Source organism: Aythya fuligula, chromosome Z (genome assembly GCF_009819795.1).
Source record: "Aythya fuligula isolate bAytFul2 chromosome Z, bAytFul2.pri, whole genome shotgun sequence".
Taxonomy (NCBI): domain Eukaryota; kingdom Metazoa; phylum Chordata; class Aves; order Anseriformes; family Anatidae; genus Aythya; species Aythya fuligula.
The window spans coordinates 19,746,498-19,764,796 of NC_045593.1; the positions used below are offsets into that span (position 1 = coordinate 19,746,498).

Sequence of the window (18,299 nt, forward strand, 5' to 3'; positions counted from 1 at the left end):
ACCTTATAGGCCGTGCAGTGTTTCATCCGTTTCTTTCCTTTTAGAGCTATAGTTCAACTTTAGGTAATATAGCTTGTATTATCTTGCATTCTCTTGCTTACTGAAAGATGTTTGCCTGCTTGTGAGGAGAACAAGGGGCAGAAAAAGTACTCTTGGGCTTTGCCTTAAGCCTTTACCTTCTCTTGCCCATTTTCAAACTAGAAAATTTTACTGGATTTTGGCAGTATTCTGGATACTTTGGCTCTGTTTACATTCAATCTGGAGAAAATTAGGGAGTTTTGCTGGCTCTAACCATCCAGTCTTTTCATGAGGAACCCTAATACGGCCTCTGAGGTTAACTTTGAGGGGCTAATTTGAAAAATCAATTTTTAGGAAGCTAATTAAATGGTTTCTGCAGTCAATTCTGAACAGTACCAGAAAATATTTCAACTCCGTAATTCTCAGCTTTCTGATCAGACCTTACACAAGATGCTTCATTCCATCTGTAAAAGGAAATGGAGGAATTAATGTTACATTTTTATTTTCATGATCCTTGTGAAATACTTGATTAGTGTGACACTGGTAATAAAAGGACAAATGTGATGCTGTAATGAGATAAGGCTGGTTAGATTTCAAACCAGATCTGTTTGAGAAGACAGTACCAGAAAACAGAAGGGAAGTAATGATGACAACACCACAAATGTAATACTTTTGTAAGTTAAACATCTGAAAAGTACTCATTTCTCATTTTTCCAATTGCAGGGACTTGCCATGAGGTGCTGAAGCCTTGTTTCATTGATTCGGAGAGACTGGACCTAAATGGCGCAGCATGACTTTGCTCCAGCCTGGCTTAATTTTCCTACTCCGCCATCGTCAACAAAGGTATGTTCTTTGCTTTTCTTCTGGTCAGTCAGTTTCATTATTAGATAAGTCTAAATGTCATAACCTCAATCACAGTAAAAATACACGTATGTTTTTGAATGTGGGAAGGGTGATAAGAAGACACCTACCAAGTCTTGCTGTCACAATGTAAGTAGTTGAACCTCGAATCTCACGCTTATATCTTCAGTAGGGATTTCTGCTTTAAAAGCTGGGTTGAAGGAAGGAAGCACCTGGACACATCGTCAGAGCTGTTGTTGGATTAAAACTTCCTTCATAGGTAGTTTAAAATAAGGAACTGAGACTGAGGTGTGTGCTTGATGGTGTTCTTGCTTCTGATTTTGCTTTGTGTCCTATACGTTTTAGAGAATGCTTTTTCTTACTGCATCATCCAAGTGATAGAAAAAACGTGCTTGTGAAATAGACTTTCTGAAATGTCTCCTTGGTTGGTGGTGGTAATATGTGGTGCTTTCAAATAGTTGTGCATCCTCTCTGTGGCTGTTCAATCGAGACTGCAAATACTCAGTTTATGAAATGGAATAGTTTTCTTAAGAACAAGAAGTAGCACAGAATCATAGAATCATTAGGGTTGGAAAAGACCTTCAAGACCATCTGGTTCAACCATCCCCCTAACACCAATATCACCCACTAAACCACGTCCCTAAGTACCAAGTCCAAACTTTCCTTAAACATCCCAGGGGCAGTTACTCTTCCGCATCCCTGAGCAACCCATTCCAGTGCCAGACTGCTCTTTCTGAGAAGAAATATCTCCTCATTTCCAACATGAACTTTTCCCCTAGCACAACCTGAGGCCTTTCCCTCTGGTCCTATCACTAGTTACCTGCGAGAAGAGGCCGACCCCCAGCTCCCCACACCTTCCTTTCAGGTAGCTGTAGAGAGCAATAAGGTCTCCCCGAGCCTCCCCTTCTCCAGACTAAACAACCGTGGTGCCCTCAGCCACTCCCCATAGGACCTGTGCTCCAGGCCCCTCACCAGCTTTGTAGCCCTGCTCTGGACACACTCCAGGGCCTCGATGTGCTTCTGGTAGTGAGGGGCCCAAAGCTGGACACAGCGCTCGAGGTGCGGCCTCACCAGAGCAGAGTACAGGGGCACGATCACCTCCCTGCTCCTGCTGGCTGCACTATTCCTGACACAAGCCAGGATGCCGCTGGCCTTCTTGGCCACCTGGGCACGCTGCTGGCTAATGTTCAGGCGAGCATCAATCAGCACCCCCAGGTCCTTTCCTCTGCACAGCTTTCCAGACACTCTGCCCCAAGCCTGTAGCACTACATGGGGTTGTTGTGACTAAAGTGCAGGACCCGGCACTTTGCCATGCTGAACCTCATCCCACTGGCCTCTGCCTATTTACCCATCCTGTCCTGGTCCCTCTGCAGGGCCTTCCTACCCTCCAGCAGACTGACACTTCTTCCCTACTTGGTGCCGTATGCAGACTTAATGAAGGTGCACTCAGTTCCCTCATCCATATTCTCAATATAGATATTAAAGAGGATGGACCTCAACAGTGACCCCTGGGGAATACCACTGGTGACAGTTGAACCCATTGTGATTTCTAGGGATTCTAGGGATTCTTGAACTTGACTATCTTATAAATGTTTCTTTTTCTGTCATATTCTCCTACTCTTTCTTTACGTGAATATAGAAATGTAGAGGCAGCACTGGACATTTCAAATGCATATCATTTCCCAATTTACCTGTTTACCTTCTTTGTTCTAGTATTTTTGAATGCAATGTCCTTGTCTACAACTATGAGAGTGATGTTGCTTTCATGTACTTAAGCTTCTTGCTGTCTTTCATGTCCATGGAAAATACTTAGCCTTTATAAAATTTGGAAATAGGCTTGTGCGATTGTTCAGTGCACAGTCAGCAGTCAGTATGAGTAGTCTACATTGTTTTACTTATGTATCTACACACAGATGCATGCATGCATTTTTTATTGAGCTCATTTAATGTCCTGATTAATCTTATGACCTTTTTATCTTTCTTTTATGCTGAACTAGCTAGCTTCTTTGTTTAGGATAGTCTATCAGCAACTGTCAGTTGCTGTTAAGAGACAGCCTTATCTGATTCCAGGCAGCTCCTGAGATCTGTTTGATTTTATTATGCTTGATTTCTGAAATACTCATTTTTTTTTGTGACCTGCTCTTTCCAATTTAATGTTTTCAACAGGAATAATAATTGGAGCTTAGTTTAATATAGTGTCAGAATTACAAAACAATTTTGCTCCACATATTCCAAGAATCTGCTGGAAGAGATTTGCCTGCGTACTTAAAATGTCAGTACAGCAGGATAAAAGTAAGTTCCAGCAATATTCAAATGTATTTGAGGTGTGGGTTGTTTTTTGTCACCTCCTTCCTGAATAGTAGGAAGTTTCATTGGAAGCATCTGTTGTGGATTCTGTTCTCTTCCATGAGTTTTTGCCTGAAGGAGTTTAGATAAGCTTTCTTCTATCTCTTCCAAGAAGGTTGTAGCTATTATAGTCTGTGTGCTTTGTTGTCTGTATTGCAGCTTATTTGCTTCCATTACCTCTTCCTTCAGTGATGAGCGCTTTGTGATACACGACCCATTAAACATTTGAACAGTCTTTTTGGCCCTACTGATGGGTAATAATTCTTAACTTACATCATAAGGCTTGTTCTGTCATTCGTCTGCAAGAAAGATCTCAAATATTGTGGCCCCCTGCCTAGCCTTCCCTCCTCACACTGCAGTTTTTAGAATAAGTGTTCGTTTCTGCTTCATGTTACCTGAATGAGGCAGTTGAAGGGAAGAACAGATAAGAGGGATGGAGGTGAAGAGGAAGGATAGGATGAAGGAGGGAAGGAGTCTCATGTTTCATTCAGGATGAAGCTGGGATAAGGCTGTGCTATGAACAGCATTTAGAACTGAGGAGAAACTGAACTTGTTTCACTGAGGAGGCACTTTGAGGAACTGTATCTTCAGGAGTTTGATTTCCTCTCCATGCTGGATAGCTGAGGCTTTCCCTCACACAAGTAAAGGATAGCATTAGAAAAACCTGATGGAACAGGAATGAGCTTTCTTAATGATACCTAATGATACCTTGACTAGATGATACCTTGACTGAAATCCAGCTCATCTGTTGCTGCTGATTTCCGTTTAAGAACAAGCTTTTATATCATCTCCCTGTTACTTACATAGCAAAGTCCACTTAGCTGGGTAGCCGCTGTTGAGCAGCCTTAGTTCAGGTCTGGAATTAGTATATTTGCATCAGTGCAGTACTGTAATTGGGCAGATGTGAAGCCATCTTGGGATATGGACATATGATTTCTAAAAGGATTTCTGTAAAATGTATATGGAGCAATTGCAGACAATGCTAAAGTCAATAGTTTTTGCAAGGTTACTGTCACTTCATGTTATGCAATAAGGATTCTTATACTTCAGAAATCTGTTTTGGTTTGTTTCTTGGCTGGCTGAATAAAGTCAGATAACTTTTCAACTTCTAGAAATTGCCAATAGATTTCCTGTTGATTACAAAGCTTACTGTCATCTTTGCCGTGAGAGGCTTGATAGACTGATACCTCCATCATGTGGGGAAAGAACAAACTGCATGATCCTTGAAAATGACTTAGTAACTTCAGATATATCAAGTACAACTTCCATTTTGTGAAAGTATGATTGTTCTTCAAAGTTACTCAAAAAATGAATCTCCAAAGGCAATATTAGAAAGTTGTCATATGTAAATGAACACACAAAGCTGTCTTCTAAAATTACAACTATAATCAGCAAATCTGAAGTGTTCTTAAATTTTTGGTGGCTTAATCAAAGCCTGTTTGTAAGGAATTGATATTGAGGTTCCTTATATGGATATCTCAAATATTTAAATCTCAAATCTTTAAATCTCAAATCTTTTGACAGTTTCTTATAGCTTTCTGTTTTTTCCGTCCTCTCCAAGTTCTCAAGGGAATAGTTCTCTTCCCAGGTCTCTGATTGAGAGGGAAATCCCTTGTCGTTTGGATTCTGTACAATTTGATAGTATGTGTTTAAAATAAAAAGCATGTCTTGCTTACTCGAATTACACAAAAGCAGTGGATTTTGAACAGCACCTTGAGCACTGCTGAAGGCATTATTATGATGATTATTAAGATTGTCATAAGAATCTAGGGATTGTTTTTTGCGTGCTTGCCTATTGATGGGGTTGGTGGTGGAAGACTGATTTTCTTCAATGTATTTTCCAAAGTAGTTAAGTCTCTTACCATGACTTACCTTTTCTTTTTGTACTCACTCTAATTGGAATCAAAAGTTAATATAGCTTGTTAAGATGTTAATGGATAATAACCATTGTAATTAAACTTGGGGCTTTCATTTTCAGGCATGCATCATTCATGCTTACATTAGAATGATGTTTTCAAGGTTTGAAAAATTAATAGTTAAAGTTACATACCATCTCTATATGGTGCATTAGCTTGGGAAAATTTGTGGGTTAATAGCAACAAACACAACAAATAAATATATGCGAAGTATCTACCTGAATACATATCAATGCCAAAAAGCATTCTGACTGATAAACTGGCCAGAATCAAACCCCAAATTGAAGAGCTGTAGTTGCTATTAATCTAAATTTTGCAGTGTCAATGTTAATGGTACTTGGTTCTGGGCTGTGCAGATTTCAAACCTTTCAGTAGATTATCATCTGAGCCTTACCTTTGAGATGATCAGGTGTCTAAAACTAAGTTTCACTTGGCATTTAGCATATGACAAACTTAGGGTATTTTTGTTTAAAGATAAAATCTATGGAGTTTGGGAAGTTGCTTATCATGGTGAGAACCTCTTGCCTTTTTTGTAGCCTTGCAGATTATGCTTAGCCTATCTTTTTATTTTTCCTCTCCTCCATGTGTCCTTTATCTCTTCAGCTCCAGCCTTTCAAACCTCTTCTAAGGTGCTCAATCTATTCTTAGGTCCTTAGGCTCCAGGTTAAAAGTTGTGTTGTTTGCCTTCCAGTCTTCTAAACTATGATTTATTGTCCTTTCTTAACTTTTTATTTTTCCTGTGCTGCAACACATACCACTTGTCTTCATCCTGCTGCCAGAACAAAATAAAAACTTGGCTTTTTTTGTCCTGTGTCACAAGCATGGTCCTCAGCATTGTTTCAGCGTCCTTGGAGTGGAATATAGAGCTTCCAGTTCTACTGGCATGAAGGTGGTTGACATAACTCTGAACATATGCATACTTGACAATTGCTGTATTGTCTGCCATACTACGTGTTACAGTTCTGATAAATCAGTTTTGTTATTAATCAGGTATCTCAGGTCTACTATTTGTGTTCTTTTACAGTCATCACTGAACTTTGAGAAACATTCTGAAAATTTTTCATGGACAGAGAATCGTTATGAAGCAAATCGCAGAAGACACAACTCTTCAGATGGATTTGATCCTAACATTGGACGGCCTAATGGAGGTATAACTTACCTTTCATGAAATATTTTAAATACATCTATATCACTGCACTGTAGCCCTCTAACTAGGAAAATAATCTTATCATAATAGCTGTTCTTTGCTAAATGTTGTGTTCTGTTGTAAAATATATGTAATGGAAAGTCAGATCTTCTGGGAGAGGATGTGGTGAGTAAGGGCTGGTTAGAGTAGTGATTCCGGGTGTATTTCTCTCTTAAGAAGGGTAAGAATATTGTGTTAATTCTCTAGCCAGTGACTTACGAGCAATCAGGAAAGGGAACTGATTCTGACAGTTCTGTGAGATTCTTCCCTGCTGCTTATGTGAATGAAAACTTATGTTCACTGTGCTATTATATCCCAGAGAATAGAGCTGCTTGCTTAACTCTTCTAACAATTTTGCAAAACTAGAACGTTCCTTCAATATTGCTTGTAATTTAATTTATTTAATATTTAAAAATATAAGGGCATTTTGGGAGAAAAGAGAAGAATGGTTGGCGTTCACAAGGCAGAAGTGGTACAGAAAATATAAACCATCGTGGGGGATACCATGGCGGAGGTTCCCGCGCTCGTACCAGCGCTTTCCACTGTGGAAAAGGCCAAGGACTGCATGAAAACAATGTACATGTTAATGAAACTGGGAAGAAGGAAGACAAAGCAGTACCTAAACAGTTTGAGGCTGAGGATTTTGTAAGTTAATTTTAATAAACAGGGTTTCATTGTTTCTGCAAGTGCCATTTTGTCCATTACAGGCTACTTCATGAGATTTCACCAGTTACAGATCACCATATAAGGGATCACCCTCACCTAAAGGGTGGTGTTAGTCATTTCTCCACTAAGAGAAATTTCTCCACTTCCCTTAAGGGGGTGTTAGTCATTTCTCCACTCACCTGTTTCTCTTTTAATCTCCATTTTTATCATTGTATTTTTATTTACTGTCACTTAAATGATTAAGTGCAGCTACAGTTAAGTTTATAGTATTTTACCACAGTTTACTGTGACATGTATGTATTAAATTCTACACAGTTATCTTACTGGAAATCTGAAGTACTAACAAAGTGGTTTTTCTGCTACCAGCCATCTGAGGTCCCAGGTTTAAACCTAGAGTTTTAGGATGTAAGAGGAAGGGTGAGCTTACTCTTCCAAGAACCATACATTACTGTGTGTTTTTTTTTTTTTTTTTTCCTTTCTGTGGACAGTTCATGCAGTGGTATTGACTGGTGCTTAAGATGTTTTGTGGGAGAAGAGAAACAAGTGAGCATTGATATACTTGGGTTGCAGGGGGAGGTTTCTAGTCTGTCTTCATTTAAAAATCTTGGACAGCAGAGGTTATACTTCTGATATTGCTATGATTCTTTATTTCATTAGTTCTATAATTCAAGACTTCTAAAGTTTTTAATGATAAAATTTCCTTTCAGCCATCTTTGAATCCTGAATATGAGAGGGAACCAAACCAGAATAAATCATTAGCTGCAGGTGTGTGGGGTGAGTATTTCTGATCTTCTTAAGTAGAAAAAATACAGCACAGATCTTAAGTTGTTTTATTAGGAACATAAGTATCTCTTTTAGAATATAAGGATACAGATAGAGATCGAGGAAAATTGTGGAAATTTCAGTGTCATTACGATGTATTTTTTTGTAAGAGAGGTAACACTTCTGTTTGGATGTCAATCTGTTGATCTTTAGATGTAGCCACAACTAGGGTTCTTGTTCCTCAAAAACCATGCATCTTTTTGGAAAGATGTCAAGAATTTATCTCCCAAGAGGAAATATACTGCAGGTGGATCACCTAAACTAGTGATGTGATTGCTAGCTGAAGACTTGGTGAAAGAATGCTTCTGACTGATTACAGCTGTTAGAGAGCTTGGAGAGAAACCATGCCATGGAGATAAAATGGTCATTGCGATGGTCTGGAATAGTAGTCATCTCTTCTCTCATGGTTATAAAGACATCAGTGTGGCTATAAATGTAAATTATATTTGGCTATAAATTGAGTGGTTAATATGCAAGTAATAATTCTTTGGTAACATTGAAGGGAAATATGAAAGGCATATTATCTTTTGAAGATGCAGCCAAGATGGTAAGTTGCATTTTGGGGTGCACTGAATACAGTACAGACAGCTGGTCAAAAGAGGTGATTCTCCTGTTATGTTCAGTGTTGGTGTGGCCTCACCTTAAATATGGTGTGCAGCTCTGGGCTCCACAATGTAGAGGATGTTAAGATCCTTGAAAGCATCCAGAGGGGGACAACGAAGCTGGGAACAGGGCTGGAAGGCGTGTCTTGTGATGATAGGCTGAGGATACCTGGGTTGTCCAGTTTAGGAAAGAAAAGTTTCAGAGGTAAACCCATTGCTTTCTACATTTTTCTGAGGAGAGGAAGCAGAGAGGGACCTGCTGGTCTGCGCTCCGTGGGAGCTGATGACAGGATGTGCAGAAATGGTGCAAAGCTGCAGCAGAGGAGGTTCAGAATGGACATTAGGAAAAAATTATTTCTTGTGAGGGTGGTCAAACACTGGAACAGGCTTCACAGGGAGGTGGTCATGCCCCACACTTGTCTGTGTTCAAGAGATATTAGGACAATGCCCTCAGTAGTGTTTTATCATTTGGTTAGCCCCAAGTACCTGAGCAATTGGACTAGAGGTCTCTTCAAACTGACTATTCTAGTATCAAGTGATAGTATTTGGTTTTAGATTTCCAAACAAGAACTGTATAACTAGTTTCTTTGAAGAATATCTTTTCTGAAAATAAAACTCCTGCATTGCCAAGTGGAATTATTTTATAAATGATGGTTGTAGAAAATGGAAAAGAACTTCTGTTTAGCCAGATTTGTACAGCGTGGTATTTGTGGAAATATCACCAGACTGATCTCCTGCCTTATGCCTGTTTGTTCTAGACCACATGGCTATACAGTACCTTATGAAATAGAAACTTAAGACTTTATACACATGCATGCTTTTTCTTTTTTTTTTTTTTCTCCAGAATATCCTTTGAACCCTAAATCTAGATCTCCCAGAATGCTGGTCATTAAAAAGGGCAATACAAAAGAACTGCAGATATCTGGATTTCCTGTAGTAGGAAGTCTTCATTCACAGCCAGTAAAAAATGGAACTGGCACAAGTGTTTATAAAGGATTAATCCCTAAACCTGCCACTCCACCCACAAAGGTGAGTTTTGGATACTCATGGCATGAATGACGTGCTGGGAAAATGAAACGTGCTCTGATTCAAAATGTCCTGATTTCACCCTTGGGAATTCTGTTTCCAGAGTATGCTTTCAGATCTTGAACACTTCAATTGCCACATACTTCAGAAGTGGAAACACTTTTTCACTTAAAAAAACCAACTATGACAACAAAAACCAGCTGTAATTGAATCTCAATTTATTGCATTCCCGTTTTTGAGAAAAGTGAGAAATGTCCAAATTAAAAGGATGTTTTGAACTTAGGAAATAGCAATGCTTTTTGTGTTTATTTTTTAACAACAACAAAAAAAAGTACCAAGCAGAGAACTACAGCTGGCATAAAAATACCTTCAGAATTTATCCCAGCTATTGATACAGATAATGTTGCAACCCACTAGAACTGTTCTGGTCCCTTTCCATATGCAACTTCCTATGTTAATCTTTTTGGGGAGATTTTTTCTGTGCTACTGAGAGCATCTGACAGAGCTGTTCTTAACTCTAGAATTCGCTGCATTAAAAACATCACATGCAGCTGCTGAAGACTCTAATCTGATGTATTAAGAACCAAAATAAGAGAGTGATAATTGTTTTTGCATTTAACTCATTATATAGAAAGCGTAAACAGTATTTGTGAGAGGATGAGTTGCTCATAAACAGTCTCTATCCTACAAGAAAACAGGTGTTTGCTCTAAATGGTTGTAGTTATGATTTCATTTTGCTTAGTTGTTTTTCTGAAGATTGATGGAAATAATGTTGTTAATGATTCTTTACATTTTTATTTAGCCTTCACAGTGGAAAAGCCAAGCAAAAGAAAATAAAGTTGGAAATGCGTTTCCTCATGAATCTGCATATGGTACTGGCAATTTCATTCCTTTCAAATCAACTGCCAAGGCATTTCCTGTATCACAAAATTCAGTGAAAGAGGTAAAGCAGTGTTTGTATTCTTAATTTAATAGATCAATTTTTTAATTTGCTTGATTAGATAAGTTATCTAAAGTTATAACTATATAAGTTATAACTAAAGTTATATTTTGGAAGCTTATATGAGAGGGGGAAACAGAAGCTACCTCACCAGCCATTAAGTCCTGCACAATTTGCTTTGTAGGTTTGATATGTAGTAAAAATGGTGCACTAGGGTGCATAACCTTGATAAATTTAAACTTTTAAAACTGCTAATAAATGTCAGAAGGTTTGTTTGTTAGCAGTACTCTATAAATCTGTATCTCTTTGTTTAGATGCAAGAATTGTGTATATTAAAAGACAAATATTTTTCCCTCTGCTTTTGACTGGGTTATGTGCACAACCCCAGACTACAAGTTCCTGAGAAACTTTGTCTTTTTTTCAAACTTTCCTAAATGAATGAGCTTCTGATAGTCTTACTTTTTTTTCTAACCCCTTGTGTTAGTGTAATCGGTCAAATTCTTCATCCCCTGTTGACAAAGTTGGTCAGCCTCGTTTAACAAAATTGACAAGAATGCGAACTGATAAGAAGAGTGAATTTTTGAAAGCATTGAAACGAGATCGAGTAGAAGAAGAACATGAAGATGGGAATCATGCTGGGCAAGAGAAGGTAATTTTCTTCATACCTGTTGTAGGTCCCACAGTAACACGTTTCAGACTGAACGTAAAATACATCACATTTGTCTGTAGCCAGCTTTTAAGACACGTTCTTGGATGTTTGAATGTAGGAAAGGAATTACCTTTTGATTAATTTTAAAAGTTGCTCCAAATACTACTGTTTCTCCAGTACATGTAGTTTTTATTTCTAAAGGATATGTTGCTGCATATCAATAACTCGTGCATACCTTGTCTTTAGCAACAATAAAAAGAATAAAGAATCCCTGTACGTCAGTGTAATCTTTCTGGAGGGCAGCATTTTGCACCTCAGCTGTTAGTTACATTGCAAAACAATTAATGGAAAAACTTGGTTCTGTTTCTCAAATTGTTTTCAGAATTTAAATTGGAGTCTTAGATGCCAAGAACATCTCTATTCTTGGCCTTACTGTAGGAACAATAGTTTGATTTATGTGTATATAAAGAACCTGTTTCTGCTTCTGAACTGAGAACTTGCTGCACTGTATATATTGTTAATGCGTCAAGTTTCTTTCATTCGCAGTCTGTGTATGTAGTGCCTGGCTGGCACCTGAGAACGTTAATGTTTGTGCTACCTGCCACCAGTAAGCCATAAGCATAATTACCTCATGTAGTTAAGTGATGTGTTACCTTAGGATGAGGTGATTACACATCTGAGTGGTAAAAGTATTGAAAAAAAAGTCTTGAAGTATTACGCAGATTCAGAGAGATGAAAAAAAAAAAAAAGTGCAACTGTGCATTGATTGTAAAAGTAAGACTGACTCTTCTGACCCTGTTTCTATTTCAGGCAAAATAAAACTTGCTGTAATGGGATTGTACAATTTAACTACGTATCAGTTAGGAAAGGTCTTCACCTTTTTCTTAGGCATTCTGTTGCCAAGCACCCTGAGATGGATGTTGAGTGCAATGTTGTTTAAGAAATGTTAAGGTTGAAAGGTCTTGGGAAACATTTGCCATGAGCTTAGAATTCTCAAAATATATGAACACGATGGGACTTCCTGTTCATGAAATTGTCTTGCGTTCTTTGTCTTCATGGTGCTTATGTCAGATGCATATGATTGTACCGCTGTACACAGCTCATTTTCTGAACCAGTGTATTTTGGGAGGAAAAAAAGGTGTTTAGATGTGGAAGCCATAATATCTTTGGACAGGTGTATGTAACATGTAGCTTGGAATATTTATTAGTGATTGCATGCACCTTGTTTCACTAACTAACAGGTGTGAAAAGAAGTTAAAGTTTAACAAGGCGTGTAACTGTAATAGTTGTCTACTTTCAACATTCATTTAAATGATCATCAGTAGGCAATGTACTGTGCAACTGAGTTATTAGGTAGATAAGTGCACAACAGTGTTGTGTAACATGATAGAATTAGAGGGCCTCCAGTGACAGATTTCACCTCTGAAATAATGAGGCAAATTGTGATCAGCAGTTGAGACAGGCTTTGAGGAAACTGTTTTACCCTAATACGGTAAAATCCTTTGATATTTTTATGATTCTTCTCTGATAGTCTGAGATACCTTCTCCAGGTTAATGATTTAACAGATGAACATAGATTTACTGCGATACTTTTTTTTAAAGAAATTTTTGGTGAACATTCTAAAATTTCTGGAAGCTGATAACTCTGAATGGGAGCAGAAAGGTGGTGATGGATGATTTCTTGTAAGTGCAGAACTGGCCGATTGAGTGATTGACTTCTACTATGGATAATACTATTGTGTGCCAAACCTAGGGGTTTTGTTTTTTAAAAAAAATGTTCTAGCTAGATAATGATCATGGTCTTCTTTATTTCTATAGTTGCTAAGACTTCTGAGTCTGTTTGGCTAATTACCGAGTAAGAATTGCAAGCTGCTGAAAAAGTAGAATAAAAATAAACATCTCAGGTTTATAGGATAAAAGAACTTTTAATATTTGAGTGAATCTGCAAAGTCTGCTTTCTAATTAAGCTGTCTCTCTCTAGTTCTAATATCATTGCTAGTAAGTTACAATAGCTGAAACAACAGCTTGTGAAATTCTGTGGTGTGTGCCTGTGTGAAGGGTAAGCTGTTGTCTGAATTTAAGGAGTTTTTCTGAACTTGTGGCAGGTGAATTTGCTGGTTGAGATAGGTGACTGTGACCTGCCCCTTAAACCAAATAAGCATAAGAGTTCTCACATTTTCAAACTTTGCCTGACACAGGGTATTTATTTAATAAGGAACCTTGTTTGTAAGTTCAACAGATATTTTTACAAAGAACAAATTATAAAAGACAGCTTATATAAGCTTGAATTTTTAAGATAATTTAGAAATTTTTCTACAATTTTCAGGCAGAGCATGGGAGCTGCTTTCTACTTTACTCAATCAGTGGTATAACTTCAGATTTCTGTAACATCAATGTATTGTAAACCCTTGAAAAAAAGGAGCAGAATTACCCTCTGTAGTATAGGACATCTCCATTTAAAATTAAATTAAACAATCAGTGAATTGCAGCATTTTACTTGTGAGTGGAATTTACATGTAAACTCTGTAATATGTAATTATTTTGACAGGATGATGACTCCTTTAACTTGTGTAACAGCAACAGTCCTCATCATGAGAGAGATATAAACCGAAACTTTGAAAATGAAATTCCTCAAGAGAATGGCAATGCTTCAATTACATCTCAACAGATCACTCGATCTTCAACTTTACCTCAGGCAGATGTTCTTTCAAGCTCGCTTGAGGCAGAGCATAGGTATGTACTTCTTATACAAAATGCTAATTCATGGTAAGTGAGCATGTGTCATATTTTTACCAGCTTATTCAGAATCTGAAAACTGAGAACACAAAATACTAGTACCATAGAAAGTTTAACTTACTGACGTGTACTAACGTAGAATTTCTGTTTGAGTCATGTACTGGCATCTTTAACTTGCTTTATTAAATATTTGATATATTTCCATATAAACAAATAAAGCAAACTGGTCTGCGTATCTAGGAGGAACAATGCATGTAATTGCTATGAGTATTAACAATACTTTAAATGATGCATCTTATGTACAACTCTGAGTTTTTTCTTGTTGTTAAATAAATGGATTATTTTTATAACTGACCATGTGACATAGTGATATTGCAAGACAATTCAATGGAAAGGGAGAAAGTAACTTCAAAAAGGTTCGAAACATAATTCTGTTATCTCATAAGAAGTAATTGCAGTAGCAGCTGGTAGAGATGAGAATGGTGCTGCTGAGAAATCATAACTCCATCTGGAGGTGAGCTTGTTTGAGTTCTGATAAATTATTACTGTTTCTGGTAACTGAAGAAACCCAGCATCTTTTTCCAGTGATAGACAGTATGTATACATTGGACTAGACAACTTCTTTTGTAGTACCTGTAGAGGAGACTTTCTTGATCTCTTTGATATGAGTGTCGGAAGTGAAATGCAGTCTGGCCTGTTCTCCCATTTCCCCTGCCCCCTACACACCCCCTATTGACTGTGGAGACAGAAATCTTGGACTGCTGGTAGCTGCTGACCCTGATTTTTGACTGTAAGGTTGGAGTCAGATCTGTCACTTGTCAACTCAAATGACTTTGATAGGCCTTCATAGGGTTTCTCGGCAAGCTTCTCTCTGTGGTATCCTGGAGACATTGTGTGTCTCTACCATGCTAGTCCTTTAGCTTTGACCTCTAGTGTATATACAGTGCTTTTGGTAGGTGTTTAGTAGAAAAATGGACTTGAAGTGACCAGCTTAACTCACAGGATGCTTGTGGATGCCTAATAACTGAATTGGCACACGTTGCACAGAATACTTCTTGGGTTTCCTTCCACTAGGGGAGTTTCCACTGTGCAGTGATTATGTACTTGTCCTGTTGGTGAGTTTCCTAATTTGAAGTGTAATTTTTTTTTTTTAGTATAGTTCACCCTCATAACAGTCCTAGAAACTAATGCTGCTGTAAAGACACAGCAGTCCTGCTAACTTCAGATGATGTTGCAATACAACCTTTTGTATTGGGACCTAGAATTTTAGGAAGGGAGGGTTCCATTGAATGGCATTTCTTGCTGACATCTGGCCAAATGAAGTATCAGGTAGGCTTCATCACCTTGAGTTCATCTAACTACTTCTGTGCTAACTAACTTTTAATATATTCAGTGTTCTTCATTTCTGTCAGTTTCCTGCACCAGTTCTAGCATATACTTTTAGGAGCCTCTATATTTTTGTTGTGAAATAGCTTTTACTTCCTTAAGATTTCAGGTCAACAAGCAAATGGTTTGCCAGGGGAAGATGCTAATTCTTTTGGCAAAAACTTTGCAGCAAGAAAACATACCATCTTCATTAAATACCACAATGTCTTCATCAGATAACCGTGGTACCACAGTGTCTTCACATCTAAAACCACTGGCATCATGTGCAGATACTGCTGTCACACTTCTGGCACCAGTCAAAACACTTTGATTATTGCAGTTTTGGATATCTCAAGCTAAATCACCAGAGGAATGTGTTTGTTTCTTTCCCTCCCTGTATCCTAAAACTCACTCTTTGTTGTGGTCTGTCTGTGCTGTAATAGCAACATCTGTCAGGTGAGACAGGGTATCCTGTCTATCTCTGACACTAGCGTATGTTAGAAAAGTAGAAACTCTAGGAGGCCATTGCATTCTGAATCATGCCTGTTATTGAGCAGCAATGCAGCTTCTCCCAGGTGCACTGTCTCTGTGACTTGATGCAGAAGATACTGTGGATTTGAGATGAAAAAACATCTCTTCTTTTAGCTCCTGTGGAGGGACTGTGCTAGCATTGTCATGGTTGCTCTGTTATACAGGAAAAAACCTGCCCATTTCCTCAGTATCCATCTTTGCCTCTCCACACCATTTTTGAGGAGGCATGCTACGGTTCCATCGAACCTTTTGCATACTTATGCAAAGGAAATATATTCTTACTTTTCCATCTTACGTAGATTTCTTGCCTTAAAAAAAAAGTTGACTTGCATTCTGCTTTCTTGCAGCTTCAACCTTAGGAATATGACAGATGCCACTGCGTAGCCAAGGTCTCTTTGTTGTACTCATTTACCTTGAATGACTTCTTAGATAAATAACCCGACAATGCAGCTTAATGGGCTGGAAAGGCTGTGGTGTGACAACACCAGATAAGCTTTCAAGAGAATCTCCATGCATCAAAAGCTGAACTTGCATATGGTCCAAATTATTTTCTCTTCTGCTAGCTTTATTGCTGCAGTTCTGGACAGCAGCCATCCAATTGAGACAGACTAGGAGAAAGTGAGGGTTTTTCTAGGCTGCGTTCCATAAGGCTTTACTCCAGATATTGGGCAGCTTATCCTAAGAGCCTCCATATCTGGGAACACTGTCAGTAGATTAACAAAGATGCTGGAGTAAGATAATAGAAAGTTTGGTGTTTGTGTTGGTATGTTCACTGGATTGGCAGAGGTGGCGGGGTCTATTTTGTATGTGAAACATGATGGCAGGAAATGTAATACTTAATATGTACAAGCCATGGAGTGAAAGTTTGCTTATGTGTTCTGTAGATTTAAGTATTACTGTTTAGTTTTGGCAGCTTTTAAAATCAAGTGTGTCAGAACAGGGTCAGCTGTGAAGGACCTTATGACTTCTGAACTTCTGTGCTTTATATATCTCTTCTTAAACTCTTATATGAAAGTGGGTTAAAAGGCTGTTTAAAAAAGATTTATGAGCTAATGTATTTATTACACTTCTTTACATATCTGTATAGGCAGAGCTTCAAATGTCTGAGTGTGTGCAGAAATTCTTTAATGTTGTCCTCTTTATTTTAAAGGCTGTTAAAGGAGATGGGCTGGCAGGAAGATGCAGAAAATGATGAAACGTGTGCTCCACTAACAGAGGATGAGATGAGGGAATTCCAAGTCATCAGTGAACAGGTAATGCTAAGTTAATATTCTGTGATGAACTTATAGATGGATGCCCTAAATACTTACCTTTGAGTAGGATCTCCAGTAATTTTGATGATTAGGGTTGGTGCCATTTTAGTGCCATTTTTCTTTCCTCTATCTTCTTTCCTCCGTTGCCCTTTCAGAAGAACAGTGGCTTAAAAAAGATATGGGGAGCAGTGCTTATTTTAGAGAGCGCCTATGCTGAAAATATCAAGGAAAGAGGAAGGGAGGGCTTCTGAGTAGTTTCAGCATTGCTGGTTGCAGAATTGTACAAGCTTTCCAGTTCCTCAGCTCAGCCTGAGGAAAGGGAATTTTCTTTCAATATTTCATTATGGCTTCCTTGTCTACCTTTGCTGTAAATTGAGGAACACAAAATTTACTAGTAATGTAGTCTGAATGGGCAATCTAGACTTGATTTTTTTTTTTTTTGTAGCAGACTGGAAAAAGGGACTGCATCACAGAAGAGACTGTGTGTGGGGGATCACTGGGGCAAAATATCTGAGGAGGTAGATGAGAAGAGGGTAAACTCTTGCACAGTACAGAAGCTTAGCTTGGTCTGATTGCAGGCTTTTGGGTTCAGGTCCAAAACCGAAGGGTCTCAGGTGAATTTTCCTTTGTGCGTGTATGTAACAGGTAGTGCTGTGGATCTAACGTAGTCCATAGACAAAGATGTAGAGAACACTGAAATGCAGCAGATTATTGTGCTTAGCTTTTTTTTCTCTAAATGCATCATGTTTTCTTGTTTCAGTTACAGAAAAACGGCCTCCGGAAAAATGGCATTTTGAAAAATGGCCTCATCTGTGATTTTAAATTTAGCCCCTGGAAAAACAGCACTTTCAAACCTGCTCTGGAGAATGATGATTCTGAGACGAGCAGCACTGATACATCAGATGATGACGATGTGTGAAGATTTCTGTACCATCTGTAGAAGCTTCTTTTGATCTCATGAGAATATGGGGATGTATTATCAAAAAAAAAAATAAAAAAAATTAAGTTATGTAGTAACATACCCGATTAGAAGAAGAGTGATGGGACTTCTCTCTGAAGAAAGCAAGGAATGTTGTGTTGGGTGTGTCGAACATTACTATATTTCTTTGTTAACGAATGTTGTAGAATGAGGACTTGGGTTGCCCCAGCATTGACTTTCTTCATCACTGCAGCATTTCTGACTAGCAATGTGACAATGTAACAAATCAGACTTTCTCATTTAATAATAAAAACAAAAAGAATTGTGTAATGTCTTGCAAAGCTTCTGTCTTAAAATGTCCACATATAAAAGGGGGAAAAAAGGGCAGCTTGACACTGTGTTTTGCTTGCCAGGTCATTTCTTTCTTACAATGGAAATCCTTGAGTCCACTTTGTATGCAAAA

The 18,299-nt window shown here is 38.2% G+C and overlaps 1 protein-coding gene across 2 annotated transcripts in view; it reads left to right on the top strand.

Annotated features, from left to right (window-relative positions):
- The window catches only part of GPBP1 (GC-rich promoter binding protein 1), a 32,932-nt gene extending 14,998 nt beyond the window's left edge, over positions 1-17,934 (top strand). For both annotated transcript variants that reach the window (XM_032205920.1, XM_032205921.1), the window contains exons 4-13: positions 742-861; positions 6,166-6,289; positions 6,749-6,972; positions 7,701-7,767; positions 9,262-9,446; positions 10,246-10,386; positions 10,868-11,032; positions 13,581-13,765; positions 16,815-16,917; positions 17,678-17,934. In XM_032205920.1, coding sequence (XP_032061811.1) covers positions 799-861; positions 6,166-6,289; positions 6,749-6,972; positions 7,701-7,767; positions 9,262-9,446; positions 10,246-10,386; positions 10,868-11,032; positions 13,581-13,765; positions 16,815-16,917; positions 17,678-17,836 — 1,416 coding nt within the window. In that variant the 5' untranslated portion in view covers positions 742-798 and the 3' untranslated portion in view covers positions 17,837-17,934. The remainder of the gene's footprint in view (positions 1-741; positions 862-6,165; positions 6,290-6,748; positions 6,973-7,700; positions 7,768-9,261; positions 9,447-10,245; positions 10,387-10,867; positions 11,033-13,580; positions 13,766-16,814; positions 16,918-17,677) is intronic.
- The last annotated feature ends 365 nt before the right edge of the window (positions 17,935-18,299 follow it).